This window comes from Neoarius graeffei, chromosome 13 (genome assembly GCF_027579695.1).
Source record: "Neoarius graeffei isolate fNeoGra1 chromosome 13, fNeoGra1.pri, whole genome shotgun sequence".
Classification (NCBI taxonomy): domain Eukaryota; kingdom Metazoa; phylum Chordata; class Actinopteri; order Siluriformes; family Ariidae; genus Neoarius; species Neoarius graeffei.
This window is the reverse complement of record NC_083581.1, coordinates 57,317,697-57,339,465: the sequence shown is the minus strand read 5'-3', so window position 1 is coordinate 57,339,465 and position 21,769 is coordinate 57,317,697. Positions and strand designations below refer to the sequence as shown.

The following is a 21,769-nucleotide window of genomic DNA, read 5'->3' as shown; positions in this document are numbered from 1 at the left end:
TATGCATAACACTAGTCACCCTCAATGGCGCTTTAACACAACACTACTGTCAGACGAGATGTTCTGTAATTTAACCACCATGGCTATAAATAACTTTTTAGAGATTAACAGAGGGGATTCTGTTTCTCCATCACTACTTTGGGAGACTCTTAAAGCAGTTCTAAGGGGAGAAATAATAGCATACTCCATCTTAATAAAGAAAGACAAAGGAAAAAACAGAAGTTGATTGATGCAACACTAGATTTGGACTGTAAGCATTCCACATCTGAGTCCATCACTCTTTTTAAAGAAGGGATAGCCCTACAAACTGAATATAATCTTGTTTCGACTAAAGAAACAGAACAACTTTTAGGTGGTGTTTACATTAGACCGTATCGTTTTCGTTGCGGATGCACTGTCCGTGCACATTAAAACGCCGGGAAACGACTCCACAGGCGGAACAATTTGAATCCGCCAGGGCCCACGTATTCAACCCAGTACGTACCTGATCCGGTGCTGTGTAAACCTTGAGGAACGAGGATACTGTACGCAGTGCTGAACTCTAGCTGACGTCATTGGACAACGTCACTGTGACATCCACCTTCCTGATTCGCTGGCGTTGGTCATGCCACGTTGGTCATGTGATGCGACTGCTGAAAAACGGCACGGACTTCACTTCCTGCTATTTGTGTATACGCGAATCGTTTTAAAAACGTTAATCTGATGATCCGCTGATTCGAAATAATGTAAACAGGGCCTTAATTAGATCACGTGGGCTGTTTTATGAACATTGGGGGGGGGGGGGGGGAGAAGCAGGGTGGCTTCTGGCTCATCAATTAAAATCTAAGTCAGCCTCTCAGTTCATAGCTCAAATTGAAGACGACGCTGGAGATCTTACCACAAACCCTCAAATTAATGATGTTTTTAAAAATTATTATTTTAATTTGTATAAGTCAGAATCATTTAAAGACGCATCTCTTTTTTTTTTTTTTTTTTTTTTTCAAAATTTTTTGAAAATATAGAAGTTCCCAATCTCTCCTCTGTCCAAAAAGACCACTTAGATCAACCTCTGGAGCTTAAAGAAGTTCTTTCTGCCATGTCTGCTATGCAGAATGGAAAGGCCCCAGGGCCTGATGGCTTCCCCATCGATTTTTATAAAAAATTTTCTGCCCAGTTGGCTCCCTTATTGTTGGATATGTTTCATCACTCCCTCTCTCAGGGTAAATTACCGGACTCCCTTACTGAGGCGTCTATTACCCTTTTGTTGAAACCTGGTAGGGATGCGTCTAAGTGCAGTTCTTATCGGCCGGTGTCGCTATTAAATTCTGATATAAAAATACTCTCAAAATTGTTAGCTATGCGATTGGAAGTACCCCTACCATCTTTAATTTCAAGAGATCAGACAGGCTTTATCAGAGGAAGATATTTATTTTCTAATGTACGATGTCTTCTAAATATTCTATATAGTCCTTCATCAAATATTACCCCTGAAGTTGTAGTTTCATTAGACGCTGAAAAAGCCTTTGACCGGGTGGAATGGGACTATCTTTTCTTTAGTCTGAAGCAATTTGGTTTTGGCAAAACTTTTAGAAATTGGATCCAACTTCATTTCTCTCCCCAAGCATCAGTGGTTATGAACCTGCAGCGTTCACCAAACTTTCCTCTATCTAGAGGAGCTAGGCAGGGTTGCCCACTTAGTCCACTACTGTTTACATTAGCAATTGAGCCCTTATCCCTTGTTCTGAAATCTACACCCTCAATAACTGGTATTGACAGATGGGGATTAGAAAATAAGCTGTCCCTTTATGCTGATATGTTGCTTTACGTCTCCAATCCTTTACAATGCATCAACAAAATCATTTCAGTGCTCCACACATTTGGGCGCATATCAGGGTATAAATTGAATCTATCCAAAAGTGACTGTTTCCCTGTGAATAGACTAGCAAGGCAAATTCCAGACCATGCTTTGCCATTTCACATGTCAAAATCAGGTTTTAAATACCTGGGCATTAGCATAACCCCTACCTTCCAAGATCTCTTTCATAGGAACTTTTTTCCACTTATATCTAAGCTTAAATCAGACTTACAAAGGTGGGATATTTTGCATTTAACATTGGCTGGCAGAGCGAACTGTGTTAAAATGAATGTCTTACCCAAGTTTCTATTTCTGTTTCAGTGTCTTCCTATTTTTCTACCCAAATCTTTTTTTTTTTTTTTTGTCAAATAGAAAAATTGATATCAAAGTTCATTTGGAATGGACGGAATCCGAGAATTTCTAAAGAATTCCTCCAGCGACAAAGAGTGGGAGGTGGGCTAGCACTCCCTAATTTCAGAGGCTATTACTGGGCATCAAACATACATAAAATCACATACTGGTTGCAGTCTCCAGGTACAGCCTGGTGTGAGTTGGAAGGTAGATCATGTGTGTCGACCTGTCTACAAGCTCTAGTCTTATCTAGTCTACCAGTTAGGACTTTGCAATTTACATCAAACCCAGTGGTCATCTCCACTATGAAAATATGGTGTCAATTTCTATGAAAATATGGTGTCTTTTTTTTGTTTCCGTTTCCGGTTGAGAGTACGTCGTGCGCGTTCTGGCTGCCGCTTCTCACCGGAGCTCTTATTTTATTTCTTTTTCTATTTTTTTTCTTTCCTGTGTGTTTGTGTAGTTTGGTGTTTGAGTGTTTTGTCCGCCGGTTGTGGTGTAGCTCCGGACCCAGTTTGGGGCGTCAGTTCCCTCCAGGCCTTGGTTCGCTGTGGGTGATGCCTGCACTCCCAGCTGTGGACTGCAGTGAGCCTGTTGCTCAATTTACATCGTGGTTGTCCAGCGCTCTGTGCTTTAACGCTTGGCGTGATGCTCCGAGCGATGTTGCTCGGTGGCGTCGCGGCGGCTGTGCAGGCGGTTTGGGACACACCAGCGCTCTGCGTGGCGGAGCTTCTCTGCTCGCTGTGTGGATCCACGGCGTGGTGTTCGAGCGATGTTGCTGACGGCGTCACGGCAGAGATGTGGGACTTGTTTTCGTGCACCTTTTGGTGGGACTGTGGCTGCTACACCACGGGAATTACATCCTGACCCCTACTTGGTGGACTTTTTACTTATTTTTATTTATTTTTTCTTTCCTTGTCTATAATTGTAACGCGTCCTTGGGTTTTTTGAAAGGCGCTATATAAATTTAACATTATTATTATTATTATTATTATTATTATTATTATTTAGAAAGCACACTGACATAGGAGGAACTCTTCTGATTCGGAGCCCGCTTTGTAATAACCACAACTTTTTACCGGCTAAATTAGATCAGGCCTTTGTTGTATGGCGCAGGAAAGGAATCCTTAAATTTAGTGATCTTTATGTAAATGGAGTTTTCTCTAGTTTCAACGACCTGTGTGCTAAGTATGAACTTCAACAAACTGATTTTGTTTCGTTATTTTCAGGCTCGCCAGCATGCTAAGAGCCACAGCCCACATTTTCCTGCACTACCCCAAAAATCAATAATAGATTTACTGTTGGAAATCCCTTTTTGGTTAAAGGGGTTTACAGCACATTCATACTCAATGATCATGCCAATGACTGATGTTAAATTGGGGAGGTTAAAAACTGGTTGGGAAAACGAACTTGGAATTGAAATCTCAGAAGATGTATGGTCTGAGGCTCTAAGAAGGGTGAACAGTAGCATTTTTTGTGCAAGATTGGGTTTAATTCAGTTCAGGGTGGTGCATCGCCTACACTGGAGTAAAGCCAAAGTTTCTGCATTCTACCCTAATGTGGATAACAGATGTATTAGATGTCCAATAGATGTGGCGAATTTGACACACGTTCTGGTCATGCCATAAACTGGTAGGATATTGGTCAGCTGTTTTCGATGTTTTGTCTAATGTTCTTGGAGTGAGTTTAAGGCCTTGTGCTTTTAATTGCAATATTTGGTGTACCAGATGATGACTCGAATCTGACGAAAAAACAGCTCAATGTTATAGCTTTTGTAACTTTACTAGCACGAAGGCAAATTTTACTCCATTGGAAGTCAAGTGCCCCACCCACTGCAGCACGGTGGTTACAGGATGTGATGCTCTTTTTACATCTGGAAAAGATCAAATTTAATACAAGAGGTTCAAATAAGGGGCGGCACGGTGGTGTAGTGGTTAGCGCTGTCGCCTCACAGCAAGAAGGTCCTGGGTTCGAGCCCCGGGGCCGGCGAGGCCCTTTCTGTGTGGAGTTTGCATGTTCTCCCCGTGTCCGCGTGGGTTTCCTCCGGGTGCTCCGGTTTCCCCCACAGTCCAAAGACATGCAGGTTAGGTTAACTGGTGACTCTAAATTGACCGTAGGTGTGAATGTGAGTGTGAATGGTTGTCTGTGTCTGTGTCAGCCCTGTGATGACCTGGCGACTTGTCCAGGGTGTACCCCGCCTTTCGCCCGTAGTCAGCTGGGATAGGCTCCAGCTTGCCTGCGACCCTGTAGAACAGGATAAAGCGGCTAGAGATAATGAGATGAGATGAGGTTCAAATAAGTTCATCTCAGTGTGGGAACCTCTGCTGTCATACTTTAATGGTCTTCAAGCACTCTCCATATAACAATTGGTTACATCATTTCTATCTAATATATAATGCACCAAGCTATAACATTAATCATAATGATGTATCATGGTTAATCTTACTGTCCTATTGTTGTAATGTCCTTCAATGAAATGGCATTTCTGTACATTGATTTGGAATGAGCAGGTGTGGTTTTTTTTTGTTTTGTTTTGTTTTTTCCCCCCTTCCTCTTTTAAAGGTCCAGTCAAGTGGGGTAGGGTGGGTATGTTTGTTTAAAAGCAAAAAAAGTAATGTATCTCGATTCTTGTCCTTTTTCATGGTCTTTTTTTCAATAAAAAGTTAAAAAAAAAAAAAAATTGAGCAATTAAAACCAGTGGGTAGGCTAATTAATTTGCAGTATGATGGGTTAGATGCTTATTCAGTCATCTATTTAAACAAGAGCTTTGCCAGTCAATGGGCCATCTGGCTGTTATAAGAGCCAGATTTTTTTTTCCCTTCACCTACATGTAAAGATTTGTAATAATGCTATTTTATTAGACTACCAGTATATAGGTGTAACACTCGTAGGTTAGGGAATGAGGAACTGTGAGACAGGCTCGACAACTCAAGGGGTGTGGTGTTTTTAACTTGGCGATCACTTTTCAGTGACCGTTATTCCTCTCTACGTTTCACACGTGCATGCATGTGCACATGGCGCTGGGTAGCTCAGCTCTCTCCCTGATTACCGGCTGCTCTTTACAAGAACGGACAAAAAAACAACAAAAAAAAAAAACACCCAAATGTAAATTGCTAGTAATCAAACAAATATAAAAATCAAATTTATCAAATAAATATACCCATTTAGAATATAGAAGGCCCATAGCTGACTCATTTCCCTATCGTGCCGAGTAGCGCTATGGCACACCTTTCTGCATTTTTCCTTGTTTTATTTATATTGCCACTTTTTTTTTTCTGTCTTGTCATTTACCTTGTCCTGTTTGGATCTGATTGTGCCATAATTACTGTCACCCGTTTCTGTTTGTCCCTTTGATTAGTACAGTGGTATGCAAAAGTTTGGGCACCCCTGGTCAAAATTGCTGTTACTGTGAACAGTTAAGCAAGTTGAAGATGAAATGATCTCCAAAAGGCATAAAGTTAAAGATGATTCATTCACTTTTATATTTTAAGCAAAAACATTTATTTTTTTATTTTCATCTTTTACATTTTCAAAATGACAAAGTAAAAGGGCCTGAAGCAAAAGTTTGGGCACCCTGCATGGTTAGTACCTTGTAACACCCCCTTTGGCAAGTATCACAGCTTGTAAACTTTTTTTTTTTTTGTAGCCAGCTAATAATCTTTCAGTTCTTACCTGGGGAATTTTCACACATTTGTCCTTGCAAAAGGTTTCCAGTTCTACAAGTTTCTTGGGCTGTCTTGCATGCACTGTTCTTTTGAGATCTATCCACAGATTTTCAATGGTGTTTAGGTCAGGGGACTGTGAGGGCCAGGGCAAAACCTTCAGCTTGTGCCTCTTGAGGTATTCCATTGTAGATTTTGAGGTGTGTTTTGGATCATCGTCTTATTGTAGGACCCATCCTCTTTTTAACTTCAACTTTTTACAGATGGGGTGATGTTTGCTTCCAGAATTTGCTGATATTTATTCGAATCCATGCTTCCCTCGACCAATGAAATGTGCCCTGTGCCACTGGCTGCAACACAACCCCAAAGCATGATCGATCCACACCCATGCTTCAGAGTTGGAGAGATGTTCTTTTCCTGGAATTTGGCACCCTTTTTTCTCCAAACATGCCTTTTTGCACATTGTGGCCAAAAAGTTGTATTTTGGTTTCATCAGTCCACAGGACTTTTGTTTCCAAAATGCATCAGGCTTATTTAGATGTTCATTTGCAAACTTCAGATGCTGAATTTTGTGGCTAGGACGCAGGAAAGGTTTTCTTCTGATGACTCTCCCATGAAGGTCATATTTGTTCAGATGTCACTGCACAGAAGAACAGTGCACCACCACTCCAGGGTCTGCTAAATCTTTCTGAAGGTCTTTTGCAGTCAAACAGGGGTTTTTATTTGCCTTTCTAGCAATCCAACGAGCAGTTCTTTCAGAAAGTTTTCTTCATCTTCCAGACCTCACCTTGATCTCCACTGTTTCTGTTAACTGTCATTTCTTAACATTATGATCTGAGGAAACGGCTACCTGAAAACACTTTGCTACGTATTTGTAGCCTTCTCCTGCTTTGTGAGCATCAATTATTTTATTATTCAGAATGCGAGGGAGTTGCTTTGAGGAGCCCATGGCTGTTGATTTTAGGGACAAGTTTGAGGAGTCAAAGAATTTATACAGCTTTGAAATCTGCATCATCTGACCTTTCCTAATGAAGAATTTGAACAAGCCACAGCTCAATAAGCTAATTAAGGTCTGGAACCTTGGTTAAACTTACCTGAGAACTCAAATGTATTGGGGTGCCCAAACTTTCGCATGGTGTTCCTTTTCTTTTTTCACTCTTCAATTGTACAAAACAAAAACAATACACAAATCTTGCAGAAAACGCTGAAAAGAAATGTGCCGTCTTTACCTTTATGCCTTTTGATGATCAGTTCATCTTCTGCTCACTTAACTATTCACAGTAACAGACATTTTCAGTAAGGGTGCCCAAACTTTTGCATGCCACTGTATGCCTACTTAAACCCTCATGCTTGCCTTGCACATTTGTGAAGTACAAGGGTGTCAAAATAGATGCAACCCATAAACATTATAATAACTTATTACTCAGACAAGAAAGTCCAAAAAAGATGACATTTTCTGGAAGCTGATATTATAACAATTACAAAACTAATGCTGCTTTTCCACTACCAACGCGGCTGAGTCGGGCTGAGCCGTGCAGTGCTGAGTTGGGCTGAGTCGAGCTGAGTGGGGCTGTTGGAGTTGCATTTCGACTACAACCGCGCTGAACCGTGCTGGCTGGAAGTGGGTGGACACATTGGGTGGAGTTAGCGAAAGTGGGTGGACGTCATGTGATGTCGTTAGGCGGCGCAAACAGTGACATCAGTGACCTTTTAAGCGGTAGTCTCACAACCCGGATAGTAAACAATAAACATGGAGGACATGGAGTCGTTAGTGTTGCTGGTCTTGGTGCTGTGGCTTGTTGTCACCGACAACGCCAACAGATACTGGCAAGAGCGTATAGATGAGGCGAGGCGCATAAGGCTTCATAAATTCTCGTAATTCGTAATTCTTCTTCTTCTGGGCTTACGGTGTTTACAGATCCCAGCGTGCTCGCGGGGCGTGTGTGGGCATGTGAGGACACTCCTCCTCACCAATCAGTGCACAGGGGAGTGTCTCCTCACGCCCCTAGCCCCACTCGGTTTGGCTCGCTTCAGCCCCACTCCAAAACCGTGCGAGTTTTGGGTGCTGAGCAGGGCTGAAGCGAGCTGAGTCGTGCTGTTCTGAGGTAGTCGAAATGCGAGCCGTGTCGGGCTGAAGCGAGCTGAAGTGAGCTGAAAAAGGGTAGTGGAAAAGGGCCATAAGGGTTTGAGGTCTCTAGCTCAAAGGATACATCCATTAGAGCATATGTTCCAAATGACTGCCGTTGCACTGCAGACAAACTTGAAGCTGACAAGCGAAGTTGTCAATCACTCTTCCTTCCTGATGGCATGAATCTTCTGGGTGATGGCCACTTTCAGTTCAGCAATGGATTGAGGACGATTCTCATATGCATGGTCTTTCAAGAACCCCCAAAGATAAAAATCTGGGGGGTTCAGATCGGACGAATGCGGAGCCCACTCTAGTTTGCGGCGTTTGCTGATCAGCCGATGAGGGAATCTGTGGTCCAGCCACTCCATTGTGATGTTGGCTGTATGTGGAGTTGCCCCATCTTGTTGGAACCATTGCACATCTTGATTCACACCACGACATGTCCCAAGTACCCTCCAGAACTTGTTGAGTACCACAAGGTAATGCTCCTTTGCGACAGTGACTGCCTCCTCGTCTGCATCTTCAAACCAAAATGGTCTGATTATGCCATGTTTTGAGATGGTCACCCAGGCTGTATGTTTCAGAGTACAAGGGCCTCTGAAACACCTCATATGGGGTTTGTGTGCCCCAGAACACATTGTTTTTGCTACTGACGTGCTCAGAGAGCAAGAAGTGTGCTTCGTCGCTGAACCAAACACCAAGAAAGTCAGGATCCTCTTCGGTCTTGTTTTCGAACCACCAGCATAGCACATCACAACACGTTTTGCCATGTCAGCTGGTGTGAGTTTGTTTGATCTGGATCCTGTATGGGTACAGCTGAAGATCCTTGATCATGATTCTTTGCATTGATGCATGTGAAAGACCCAGTTCTTGGCTCTGTCTTTGGCTGGACTTTTTTGGACTCCTTCCAACAGAATTTCTCACCGCATCCACATTGTCAGGAGATCTTGCAGTCAGCTTCCTGCCAGATCTGAGTTTTTTTTTTTTTTCTTTTTCTTCCCGTTCCCCTTCTTGTTGAGGTGGTTTACTGATCCTGTGGCTTGAAATGTGTGTGCCCAAAGATAAATTTGGCTTTTTTGGGGATAGTTGAACTTCCTGAGAAATTTTGCTTGCACTGTTTTGAATGATTGATTGTTTCCAAATAAGTAGTGTAACAATTTTTTTTCCCTCTCCTTTGTCCAAGGCATTTTGACTAATAATTATTAGTTGTTATGGTCTCCTCTCTTCAAATCTGAAAAATTAGAACAAGCCAATTTTAATATTGGCAGAATTATTAGCAGTGACATGGGTTGCATGTATTTTGAGACACCCTGTATATGTGCTGTGTTTTGTACCAGACATTACTGCGATGATTGATTGATTGATTGATTGATTAGACTGTGAGATTAGCAGTCGAATCAGGCGCCTTAGCTCAAATAGTTGACTATTCAAGGGTCGCCCCTAGGTAATAACTAGTCTGGTTAACACCAGACCATATCACAAGTGAAATATGGTCTGGAATCCGCCTATTGAATTTCTCGTAGGGGAGGTGTGGTTTATAATTGTCAACGGCCGTTTATTGGACGTAGCGAATGTCTATCATTTGGCGTATACGTAGCCCATGGCCAATCATGGCAGTTGTACCCGGTGACGTAGTTAGAGCGAAGAAGAGAAGGAAAGAGTTTTTTAAAACAAACTTTCGCTCTAAACTATTCAGAACAGTGTCTAAAGCTTGATCGAAAGTTTGGTTCGTATCGCTTGCCGCCATGTTAAATGTGATCCGTAAACAGTCCCAAATAAACTACAAGCTTCCGTTTGTCGAGTAGTACGCGTCACCGTCTTTCCACCCCTCCCCACTCTCTGATTGGCTCCCTAACTCAGGCGAGCCTTTAGACCAGGGGTGTTCAAATTGATCCATAAAGGGCCGTGTGGCTGCAGGTTTTCATTCCAGCCATGCAGCAGCACACCTGACTTGGCTCATTCAATCAACTGAACTGTCTTCACACAGTCAAATACTTGCAGCCACACCCACCCTTGATTAAAGGGTGGGTGTGTCAGTTGATTGAATAAGCCAAATCAGGGTGCTGCTGCATGGCTGGAATGAAAACCTGCAGCCACACGGCCCTTTATGGATCAGTTTGGACACCCCTGCTTTAGACCATAGTTTCCATGCTGTCTTTTCAGATCGGAACGATTGTGCAAAGCAGCATGGGATTTCCCAGGCTAGGTAATAACAGGACTATTGTAATGTAATAACATGGTATCGTTTGTTGTTTATTTTTAATTGATTCCTTTTTATTGATAATTTCCTGCCTCATGTCTTTCCAGACTTTTCCCATTTGGTCCACTTGTTAGTAAAGGTTGTTGTCTTTGCACTGACTTTCAGCTGTTTGTTTCCAGGCAGACACTGTTCGCGAGTGCTGACACGGCCTATGTGCTGGCTTACTCCATCATCATGTTAACCACCGATCTGCACAGTCCACAGGTGAGTTTAAAGATGCCAGGCCTTGGATTAATGCTAAATATGTTTCATCTTACCTTTATTCTGATAAACATGTTTTTATCCCCCACTGGCCGAAAGGCCCAAAGGGGGATTATGTCGTGGCGAAGTCCGTCTGTCTGTCCCGGAAAGGGTTCTCACGTTCTGAAGTCAACTCCTTTTTTTTTTTTTTTTTGAGGAATTTCACGAAACTTGGAAAAAGGCTTTGTTATAGGACCATAATACGCATATTGCAATTTCGTTTGCAATATATTGTGGCAGGGTGATCTTGTGCTCTCCGAGCACTCTTGTTGTTTTATTTATGGTTAGGGTCTTTTCTTTATTGAGTGCCATTATATTCATATGCACGGTTTCTAAATATTTGTCCTTTTCTTAATGTGTTTGTTTCATCTCAGGTGAAAAGCAAAATGACAAAAGAACAGTACATTAAGATGAACCGCGGCATTAACGACAGTAAGGATCTGCCTGAGGAGTACCTCTCCTCCATTTATGATGAAATAGCAGGAAAGAAGATCGCCATGAAGGAGAGTAAAGAGTACTCGATCACCCCCAAGTCCAGTAAGCAGAGTAAGTGCTCCCCCCCCCCCCCCCCCAGCATGATGGAGTGAAATTTTCTTTTGCCCAGTGACTTTATTTCATCTCTTTTTATATAGCTTTAATAAGCATAAATTATTGAACATGTTACTCCATATTATTAATTTAATTTTATAAAAACCGAAAGTAAAGTGTATTTTCTGAGCAGGACACTAACTGAATAAGGCTCTGCTTTGCTGGCAGGTGTAGCTAGTGAGAAACAGAGACGGCTGCTGTATAATATGGAAATGGAGCAGATGGCTAAGACAGCTAAAGCCCTGATGGAAGCTGTGAGCCACGCTCAGGCTCCTTTCTTTAGTGCCACCCACCTGGAACATGTCCGTCCCATGTTTAAGGTACCAGACCTTTCCTCGTTCCCTCTTCCCTTCCCCCTCTTTAGAACCATACAGTGTCCAGGGTGGCTAGTGTGTGAGACGTGTCTAATCACGCTAGCTGTACAATCCATCATCGCAATGTGAATTGCAAGCTCAGCTGTGAGCTCAGCTGTGAGCTTGGGTCTGGACGAATTTTAGATTTCTGTTGTGTAGTACTGCTAGATATGATTTTATTACTACCAGGGCCAGATGGTTATAGAAATTGTCAAACTTATTTAAAGATTCGGTGAATAATATTGGCTGGAAAGGCAATACATATTTAAAATGTCAGTTAATGTATCACTTAACATTAGAACAAATCAGACACTTCTCAGTTCACTTATCTTTAGACTTTACATTCGACTTTTCATTTTATACTAGTTAAAATCGATTTGAAAATATTTCTTCTTTAAGAAGTTTGATGATCATATTCGGAGCATTTGACTGACTGAATTATTGCTGCACTACAAGTTATATTTTAGCATAAATGAGCTGCTGTTTTTAACAGTCGAGGGCTTGCAGAGGGGAAAAATAAAATCTGTCTTTGAGTGTAGGCAGGGGCACCGCCAGAAATTTTGGGCCCCATGAAAGATTAGAATTTTGGGCCCCCCAACTTTGCCCACCCTCGTCACAATTGCACTATTGTCATTATTTGACTTTTGATAGCCCATGGACCTTGAGTTTGTGACTTTATTACATTTTATGTATTAACCTACCAGGGACTAGATGAAAACTGGTCAGTGACTAATTCTGGTGCATTTACAATCACAAATGAAAATTCAAGATTTTGCCACATGCCTTCTTGTGCTAGGACAATTGGTAGTGAAATGTGTGATGTGACTGCTGTCCGTTATTAGCAACACTTTTTAATCTAGCAAACTGTATATGGCGCTCGCTCATTAAAAACTTCAATCCTAAAGCATTTATGGGTTGTATTGCTGCTTACCTCCTTCTCCAAAGGGGGGTTCAGTGGTTTGGTAGGGCGGAGGTCCCCCTGAGGCTGAATCTGTGCATATTTAGGGCACCCCATTAGTTATGAAACTGGTTATTAGCACTAGTTATTAGCACCAGCATAACATAATATTTCATCTTATCACACAAGTCAGTTCAGTTATTAAAATGGAAAAAATGTCACTGTACAAACTGTAAAAGTGTTCTCTTGATAGGCTAATCCAACCACGTTCATACTGTTCATTTACCATTCGCTAATATTTTGAACACACGTGTGAGTGATAGCTACCTTTCTTTGGGAAAAACTGAGTGACCAGTTGCCTGCCTCTCCGGTCCCTCTCAGCTTTTAGCTGCTTTTCTTTACGTTTTTGACAGCCACTCTTCATATTTAGCGATCATAGACTGTACGCACTCCACTGCTGGCTGGCTGGCTGCTGCACCGCGACACAGCAGCAAGTAGCGTTGCACTGATCAGCACACAGATTTAACGCATCGTGCTTCTACCAGAACTGGACCGTACCATTTCGCAAAAGGGGGAGGGTTAAATGACAATATGTTGAAGAACTCAAGAAATAGACAACCTTGTTCAATTAGCTCATTTTACTAGATGGAATATTGCATTGTTGTTATTTCAAAAGTCTTATTAAAATCATTAAAAGCATATTATCATCCCCTTAAAGGGCCCCATGGCAGTGCTGGGCCCCTAGAATTGTTCTAACCTTTCCCCCCCTGGCGGCGCCCATGAGTGTAGGGATGATAAAAAACAAGTTGTTTGTTACAGTTGGCATGGACTCCCCTGTTAGCAGCATTCAGTGTGGGCCTGCAGGACTGTGATGACCAGGAGGTGGCGTCTCTGTGTTTGGAAGGGATACGCTGTGCAATCAGGATTGCCTGCATTTTCAACATGCAGGTGAGTTCAACACTAATCAGTGCAGTGATGATTTATGATGTCTAATTTCTGCTACACTTTTCACGCTTGTGTATTTGTGTGTAGCTGGAGCGCGATGCATATATTCAGGCACTGGCCAGGTTTACACTGCTCACAGCTAGTTCCAGCATTACGGAGATGAAGCAGAAGAACATTGACACCATAAAGACCCTCATCACTGTGGCACACACTGATGGAAACTACTTGGGCAACTCCTGGCATGAGGTTCTCATTGCACTACAGCTCAGCAGTCTGTTTTGGTCTTAGCTGATTAGCCATTAATTAAAGCCCTCATTTCACACCTGATTTGAGATCTTCTGCTCACTTGTGTAGATTCTGCGGTGTATCAGTCAGTTGGAATTGGCTCAGCTGATTGGCACAGGTGTAAAGACGCGTTACATCTCCGGTGTAGTCCGAGATCAGGGAGGTGGCATTAAAGGCTTTCCTACTGGTGGAGAGGAGTTCATGCCTCTTGGCTTAGGTAAGCCACTCTGTGAATGTGTTTACTGTTCTTAGGGTGCTTTAACACTTTATTGGTCTATTCGCCAAGTCCGACTGAACATGAAATGGATACTCTGTGGTATGTTTATTTGGTCTAGTTTAGTTTCAAACTGGGGCATTATAGAGCTAAACTTGTACTCATCAAACTCATTCGTCAGCAGTTTGGAGAGTATTTTTCCCACCTTTTCCCAGTATACATAAACCTTTTCCCCTTCTACAGGGTCGCAGGCAAGCTGGAGCCTATCCCAGCTGACTACGGGCGAGAGGCGGGGTACACCCTGGACAAGTCGCCAGGTCATCACAGGGCTGACACATAGACACAGACAACCATTCACACTCACATTCACACCTACGGTCAATTTAGAGTCACCAGTTAACCTAACCTGCATGTCTTTGGACTGTGGGGGAAACCGGAGCACCCGGAGGAAACCCACGCGGACACGGGGAGAACATGCAAACTCCGCACAGAAAGGCCCTCGCCGGCCCCGGGGCTCGAACCCAGGACCTTCTTGCTGTGAGGCGACAGCGCTAACCACTACACCACCGTGCCGCCCCCTCGCTCGTTCACAACAACAAAAAACATTTTTTTTCATAAGATTTATTTATAAGATTATCAAAAATCTTAAATTTTTGCCAGCATTTCTCAGGAGAATAGCATTAATTTTAGCGGAGCTCCCAGCAGAGCACCATACCTAAGAAAAAATGGTAAACCCATAGTCGTGTGGGTTTTTTTTTTTTTTTGTGGTTTATACGTGTACCACCACAGGAAGCCCAGTTTTGCTTTCAAAAAGTTTGCAAATGAAAAGGATCAAGAATAGTTGTTCTGTGTTGGTCCAAGTCAGGGGTGTCCAAATTGATCCATAAAGGGCCATGTGGCTGCAGGTTTTCATTCCAGCCATGCAGCAGCACCCTGATTTGGCTTATTCAATCAACTGACACACCCACCCTTTAATCAAGGGTGGGTGTGGCTGCAAGTATTTGACTGTGTGAAGACAGTTCAGTTGATTGAATGAGCCAAATCAGGTGTGCTGCTGCATGGCTGGAATGAAAACCTGCAGCCACATGGCCCTTTATGGATCAATTTGGGCACCCCTGGTCCAAGTTAAGACCAGGGAATTCAAAGCTAGCAAATCATTGCAAAGTGTTTGCAAAAAACAACCAACTTTGTCAGCGTTTGTAAATTTCGAATGGCTGGGAGCAAGTGGCCGGTTAGTTGACTTGATGGGTTTACCATTTTTTTTCTTAGGTATGGTGCTTCGCTAACGCGGGCCGAAATAAATAACTTCCAGTTTAAAAGTATATGGAATTATACATCTGGAAATGATGGCAGAGGAGAACAAAGGAAAAAGAAAATTAATTTTAACAGAAGAAGAAAAACTTTGAAGACGGGAAAGTGAAAAAGAAAGAAGGCAAAACTTAAGCGAAGAAAGAAAACGAATTTTAACAGAAGAAAAGCTTAGACGGGAAAGTGAAAAAGACTATCGACCAATCACAAAGCGAGAAAATTATTTTGACAACTACCTGGTAGATGATTCTACGAGAGCTGTTAAGTGTGACGTCACTTGTAAGGAAAATTGACTTCTGGGTCCAAAATCAAAAGCTATTATATGAAGATTTTTCTTTTGTACCACCAGTCATACACACCGCCTAGTGGTCAGTGTTAGTAATTACCAGTCATACATGCCACCTAGTGGCCAGTGTTAGTAATTACCAGTCATACACACCGCCTCGTGGCCAGTGTTAAGGCCAATTTATGCTGACAACCCAGTCCTCGCAGATAGCGTCACAGACAGTGTCTGCGTAGCCCCCCCACCTTCGCAGACGCTCTGCGCGCACCTCCCAAAAATTGTGACCACCGCAGAAGCCTCGCAGACAGCGTCGCAGACAAGAGGGCTCTGATTGGTCCACTCTACTTCTGCTGTACACGCACTTCCGCTTTCCTACTTTCCCGGTTTGGTTTGTTTTCACGACCGGCATTTTTAAAAACACGAGCGAAGATGGAGCAGCATGAAGAGCGGTTGATTGAGGAAGTACGTACATCTATACGACTCCAGTTCTAGTCATTATTAAAAAAAAAAAAGTTCTAGTCATTATAAGTAACCGGAGGATAAACACTCCTCCACTAACCACACCCACCAACTACTCCTAGCGACTTCGCGCCCCCTTGCGTTGTGCCGGTGAATAACATCGCGCACGCCTATTATCCCCCCTCAACGATAAATTACAACTGTCTGCGAAAAGCTATCTGCGAAAGCCTTGTCGCACGAGCATGCAGAGGCCTTTAGTAATTGCCAGTCATACACACTGCCTAGTGACCAGTGTTAGTAATTACCAGTCATGCACACGGCTTACACGGTGGTGTAGTGGTTAGCGCTGTCGCCTCACGGCAAGAAGGTCCGTGTTCGAGCCCTGTGGCCAGCGAGGGCCTTTCTGTGTGGAGTTTGCATGTTCTCCCCGTGTCCGCGTGGGTTTCCTCCGGGTGCTCCGGTTTCCCCCACAGTCCAAAGACATGCAGGTTAGGTTAACTGGTGACTCTAAATTGACCGTAGGTGTGAGTGTGAATGGTTGTCTGTGTCTATGTGTCAGCCCTGTGATGACCTGGCGACTTGTCCAGGGTGTACCCCGCCTTTCGCCCGTAGTCAGCTGGGATAGGCTCCAGCTTGCCTGCGACCCTGTAGAACAGGATAAAGCGGCTAGAGATAGTGAGATGAGATGAGACACACCGCCTAGTGGCCAGTGTTGGTAATTACCAGTCATACACACCGCCTAGTGGCCAGTGCTAGCCAGTAAAGAAATAAAACAAAAGAGACTGGCTATGATAAAAGAAAATTCTACAACCCAGAAACAGATGGGAGCTCCGCTTTTAGGCAGTGCCTAAATCTATATTACATCATGGATGGTGATAATGACAGTCTTCACAGCGAAAGCGAGTTTTACTACCCTGAGGAAGACAAAATAAAACATTTCAGGAGAAAGCTAAAAACCTGTAACTTGCTAACGCCGAGCAAAAACATGGCTGAATCCTGAATGACTCAATTTTGTATAAATAGGGGACTACATAGGTGGCAAAATGTAGTTTTTTTTTTTTTTTTTTTTTTCCTGCCATGGAAGTGCACTTGTATACTGAGGAGAAAGCAATTTGCATTACAGCCGTGAATGAGGATTCAAAATGGCGGCTCAACTTGGTTTTCCCTTTTGGGCGCTCTCGTTTTCTGTTAGAATTTGATAGAGAAAATAAAATAAATAAATTTTTTTATTATATATATATATATATATATATATATATATATATATATATATATATAAAATTAATTAATTTACCAGCTTAAGGTCGATCCGTATGGTGAAATACCGTGACCTTGCCTTAAATACTGACCTCTGCCCAGAGGGCCTCGCTCAGTACTTTCAAGACCTCGGTCACAGTGTGTGTGTGTAAAATTGTTCTTTTTGTGTGCGTGTGTCAACTAGCTTAACTTTTTGTGTATCCCATTTCCACAGGTCTGTCTTTTAACTCAGTTTTGCAAGTTGTGGTTTGCATCTACAGAAAAATGTGATCCACAACCTAAAATACATGCGGTTTAATCAGATTCTGAGTCAAATCACTTTCTCACTGCAATCAAACCGAAATCACCTTACTCAGACAGTCTCAGGCTGGTAGTTTTGATCCATGCACAAATATGAACATGGTGTTCTTCCCTACCTAAATAACTGCACCAAAGAGGAGAATGCATCAGGGTTCGCTTCAAAGAGACAAAATGCCACATGTGAAAGCACCATTAGGGGCCAGACAAACCTTCTTTTATAGCATGATGTTATGAACAGCTTGTGTCTTCATATAAATGCTTGATCAAATGTGTTGTAATCCTTGTACTTTATCCAACGCATTGTTTGTGCCTGTATTCTTGACCTATCACAGGCACGCTAGTTGGGGGTCCAGATAGACGTCAAATGGCTCACATTCAGGAGTCAGTGGGTGAAACCAGCTCTCAGAGTGTCGTGGTAGCTGTGGACAGGTGAGAGAACAGTGACGGTTAAAAAGCTGCATATTTTTCGTGTTGTTGCTTTTTGTGTTGAACTAATTTTTACATTTTGTACTTCAGAATTTTCACAGGATCCACCAGACTCGATGGAAATGCAATTGGTATGTGCATATGTTTGCAGTTGTCTGAATTATCTGTTTCTGGTATGCTTCCTGCAACTGTAGTTCCTGTATTTCTTTTCTTGGTGCATATATAGGGTTCAAGCATGTGTACCTTTTTAATATAAGATCTTAAACTGTAATCCCTAACATTTTGTATATTTAGTTATTCCTTTGTGTCCTTTAATCAACTTAAATATCCCAAAACCTTAAATCCATATTCATGTTGAAATCACAGCTGACTTAAATAGTAAACTTTTCTCTCCCAGTGGACTTTGTGCGCTGGCTATGCGCTGTGTCCATGGATGAACTGGCCTCTGCTCACCAGCCACGCATGTTCAGCCTGCAGAAGATTGTGGAGATCTCCTACTACAACATGAACCGCATCCGACTGCAGTGGTCCCGCATTTGGCAGGTCATAGGAGACCACTTCAACAAGGTCAGCTGTGTCTCTGCTTCTAATGGATTTATCGTCTCCGTCTCTGAATCTGCAGTAGCTAATTTCTGATATGCCTACCCCTGCTTGTGCTGTTCCTACAGGTGGGCTGCAACCCTAACGAGGATGTGGCCATCTTTGCCGTGGACTCTCTGAGACAGCTTTCCATGAAATTTTTGGAGAAAGGCGAGTTGGCCAACTTCCGCTTCCAGAAGGACTTCCTTAGGCCATTTGAGCACATTATGAAGAAGAACAGGTTAGAGAAACCGAATGCCCTGGAATCAATAATAATTTGGCCACCAGTAGTTTTTACTTGCGTCTATTTCTCCCTTTTTCCATAAAGGTCTCCGACTATCCGGGACATGGTGATCCGCTGTGTGGCTCAAATGGTGAACTCGCAGGCAGCTAACATCCGCTCAGGCTGGAAGAACATCTTCTCTGTGTTCCACCAGGCAGCATCAGACCACGATGAGACCATAGTGGAGCTTGCCTTCCAAACCACAGGACACATCGTCAGTGAGTGTCACCAACTCCCCATCTCAGAGAGCAGCAACACTGACGTACTCTTTGAGCTAGTCTTTAGTAAAAGTGGTTTAGATGTTGTTTTCATCTTTCTACTCATTTTCTCTCCCCTTCTCGTCTTAGTGAAAACTTTTCAGCAGCACTTTGCAGCAGCCATTGACTCGTTCCAGGATGCGGTGAAGTGTCTGTCTGAGTTTGTCTGTAATGCTGCGTTCCCTGACACTAGCATGGAAGCCATTCGGCTCATTCGCCATTGTGCCAAATATGTGTCTGACAGACCACAGGTGAGCACTCGCACTTTTACTTGAGTTTACAAGAATCTTTTAAAGACCATATCACTTCATTTTGCTCTTTCTCACTGTCCTCCTTCACAGGTACTAAGAGAGTACACTAGTGATGACATGAATGTTGCTCCTGGTGACCGGGTGTGGGTGCGAGGCTGGTTCCCCATCCTTTTCGAGCTCTCTTGTATCATTAACCGCTGCAAGCTGGACATCAGGACCAGGTGGGCTGACCCACCAGTTCCAAAACTCCTTCCATCACGCTCGCACTGAGATTTCATGGTTTGTGTTATGTGTGTCTTCAGAGGCCTGACGGTGATGTTTGAGATTATGAAGAGTTATGGACACACTTTTGAGAAGCACTGGTGGCACGACCTCTTCCGCATCGTCTTCCGCATCTTTGACAACATGAAACTTCCAGAGCAGCAGACTGAGGTGATCTAGTGTAGCCTATTTCCCAGTGGTCATGAAGGGGAAGCTTGTATTTAAAGGAATGCTCCAGTGGTTTTTCAAATCAACTTTCTGTGGTGCATATTTGATTTGATTATTAAAACACTCCCTTATTATGGGTGTGTGATTTATGAAGAGTTGGGGCCTCGATAAATCTTTATGGCAAAAATATTTTTGAAGCGTCCTTTTTATTTATAAAACCAAAGATATTTGCTCCTACATTTGTATAATTGATCCTTTTCAAGGTCAGACAGGAAGATGTAGAAATGGGATGTTTGTGGTCATGCATAGTCTGGCTAACGCGACAAAGCTCTCCGAGCTATTGGTCTGGCCAAGATATTAAGCCCAACCGTTTCCCAGAGCCCGTGGTTGACCCGCCTCCCTGAAATGCCTCAGTTTGCTACTGGTCGAAGCCAGAAAAGGCTGTGACGAAGCTTAAACCAATCACATCACTCTTTCCTCTGACGTATGCGACGCGACGGGGCTAACTGGTAGATTAAACTCTTACCGAAGCCGGTCGGGAGCAAGGCGAAAACGTCCTTCCTTTCAATAAATACCTCCAGGGCTGCTCTTTGCTCCGTTTTCAATGAGAACTTCCCGTTGAATGCTTTCAATACAGCATCTATGCGTAATAGATGCGGAAGCGTGAATGAAGCGCTTCCGGCATAGATTCTGTAAACAATCTATGGCTTCCGGTCGCAGTTCTACTACGTCAGTGCCTTGAACACGCCTCTACCCAGGGCCGTTGGAGATGCTCAAAGTTGATTGGTTCCCGATTTTTCGGGAGCTTGGAAGAGCTGTAGATAGCTTGCCTGGCCAGACTAAGCTCGCAACAGGCCCTCGTGTTGCGTCACGCTTAGGATGGGCGGGCCCAGGCTAGGTCATGCACATCGTTAAGTCACCATTTTAGTGAATAACTGTGTAACCACACACGTAGAGATTTAGATCATGCTTGGTGTGTATTCGTAAATGAATGTTAAAAGTGAGATTACGTTTCCAACATCTTCATGAAAAGTTTAAGAATCGGGTATGTTGACGTCAGAAAATTTAGTTAACTGCAGTTATAAATTAAAGTCAGATATTTACTAAATAAAACTGAACGTATTTAACCTGCACCTGTTTCTGCCATTGGTTTAAGATTAGCAGTTTTATTTTATTTAAAATTTTTTCCCCCCTCCTCCTACAGCACAGATGTGGTGTATATACCGTAGATATTACACTGCAAAGAAAAGCTGGAGCATTCTTTTAACCCTTTGATGCAAAACATATGCACACCCCTTCTAATGCACAACATGGGTCAAAAATGACCCGCATTCGTTTTCCAGGTTATTTCATGCTGACTTTTTTTTTTTTTTTGCTCTATCTTTTGAAATCAATTTATTTTGATTGAATATTCCAAGTATTCTTTACATATCTTGTTTTTAATTACCACAAATCATTAATTTAATTTTTTCTTTCCTACTTTATGAACAAAAATACTTTTTTATATTACTACACATGGGTCATCCAAGTGTGATTTAAAATTAAATGTCTTAATGTTATAATAATAATAATAATAATAATAATAATAATAATTTGTTTCAAGTAATTACTTTAGCAGTGAATGGGGCCAGTTATTTATTTATTAACTATGTAGTTAGCTAAGCCAACTATAATAAAATTAGCTAACTAAAGTAGAATATGTCAACAGCTCGGTAGCTAATAGTGATTACTTGTAACTTTCTGACAAGTAATCTACTCACTCTCAAGGTATCCTAAACGTAATCAATTTTTTTCTAAGGTAATGTTAGAACAATTGAAAAACATTACTTCCATGTATTAGATGGGCAAAGGGCGCTGTGCTGAGCTGTGAAATGTCTGACACAAGCACAATTCACAGTTCCCACCAAACACTGGAGTAAATGCATGCGGGTCGTTTCTGACCCATGTGTGTAAACTTGATGTAGAATTACAAAAGCTGTGCTTGTTCATAACTTAAGAAAGGAAAAATAAAAATGATTTGTGCTAAACAAAAACAAGATATTTACTGCATATTTGGAAAAGTAAATGACAAAATGAATTTATTTCAAAAGTATATCATAGAAACACTCAGCCATACATGAAATAACCTGGAAAATGAATGCAGGCCGTTTTTGACCCATGTTGTGCATTAGAAGGGTAG

General features: G+C 42.5%; 1 protein-coding gene across 4 annotated transcripts in view; it reads left to right on the top strand.

The window, feature by feature from the left end:
- The window catches only part of arfgef2 (ADP-ribosylation factor guanine nucleotide-exchange factor 2 (brefeldin A-inhibited)), a 79,469-nt gene that overhangs the window by 38,274 nt on the left and 19,426 nt on the right, over positions 1–21,769 (top strand). For all 4 annotated transcript variants that reach the window (XM_060938133.1, XM_060938131.1, XM_060938132.1 and 1 more), the window contains exons 17-30: positions 10,355–10,439; positions 10,850–11,021; positions 11,232–11,383; positions 13,134–13,262; positions 13,347–13,505; positions 13,614–13,761; positions 17,698–17,794; positions 17,882–17,922; positions 18,189–18,358; positions 18,460–18,611; positions 18,699–18,871; positions 19,001–19,161; positions 19,252–19,382; positions 19,464–19,593. In XM_060938133.1, the coding sequence (XP_060794116.1) occupies positions 10,355–10,439; positions 10,850–11,021; positions 11,232–11,383; positions 13,134–13,262; positions 13,347–13,505; positions 13,614–13,761; positions 17,698–17,794; positions 17,882–17,922; positions 18,189–18,358; positions 18,460–18,611; positions 18,699–18,871; positions 19,001–19,161; positions 19,252–19,382; positions 19,464–19,593 (1,900 nt within the window). The remainder of the gene's footprint in view (positions 1–10,354; positions 10,440–10,849; positions 11,022–11,231; positions 11,384–13,133; positions 13,263–13,346; positions 13,506–13,613; positions 13,762–17,697; positions 17,795–17,881; positions 17,923–18,188; positions 18,359–18,459; positions 18,612–18,698; positions 18,872–19,000; positions 19,162–19,251; positions 19,383–19,463; positions 19,594–21,769) is intronic.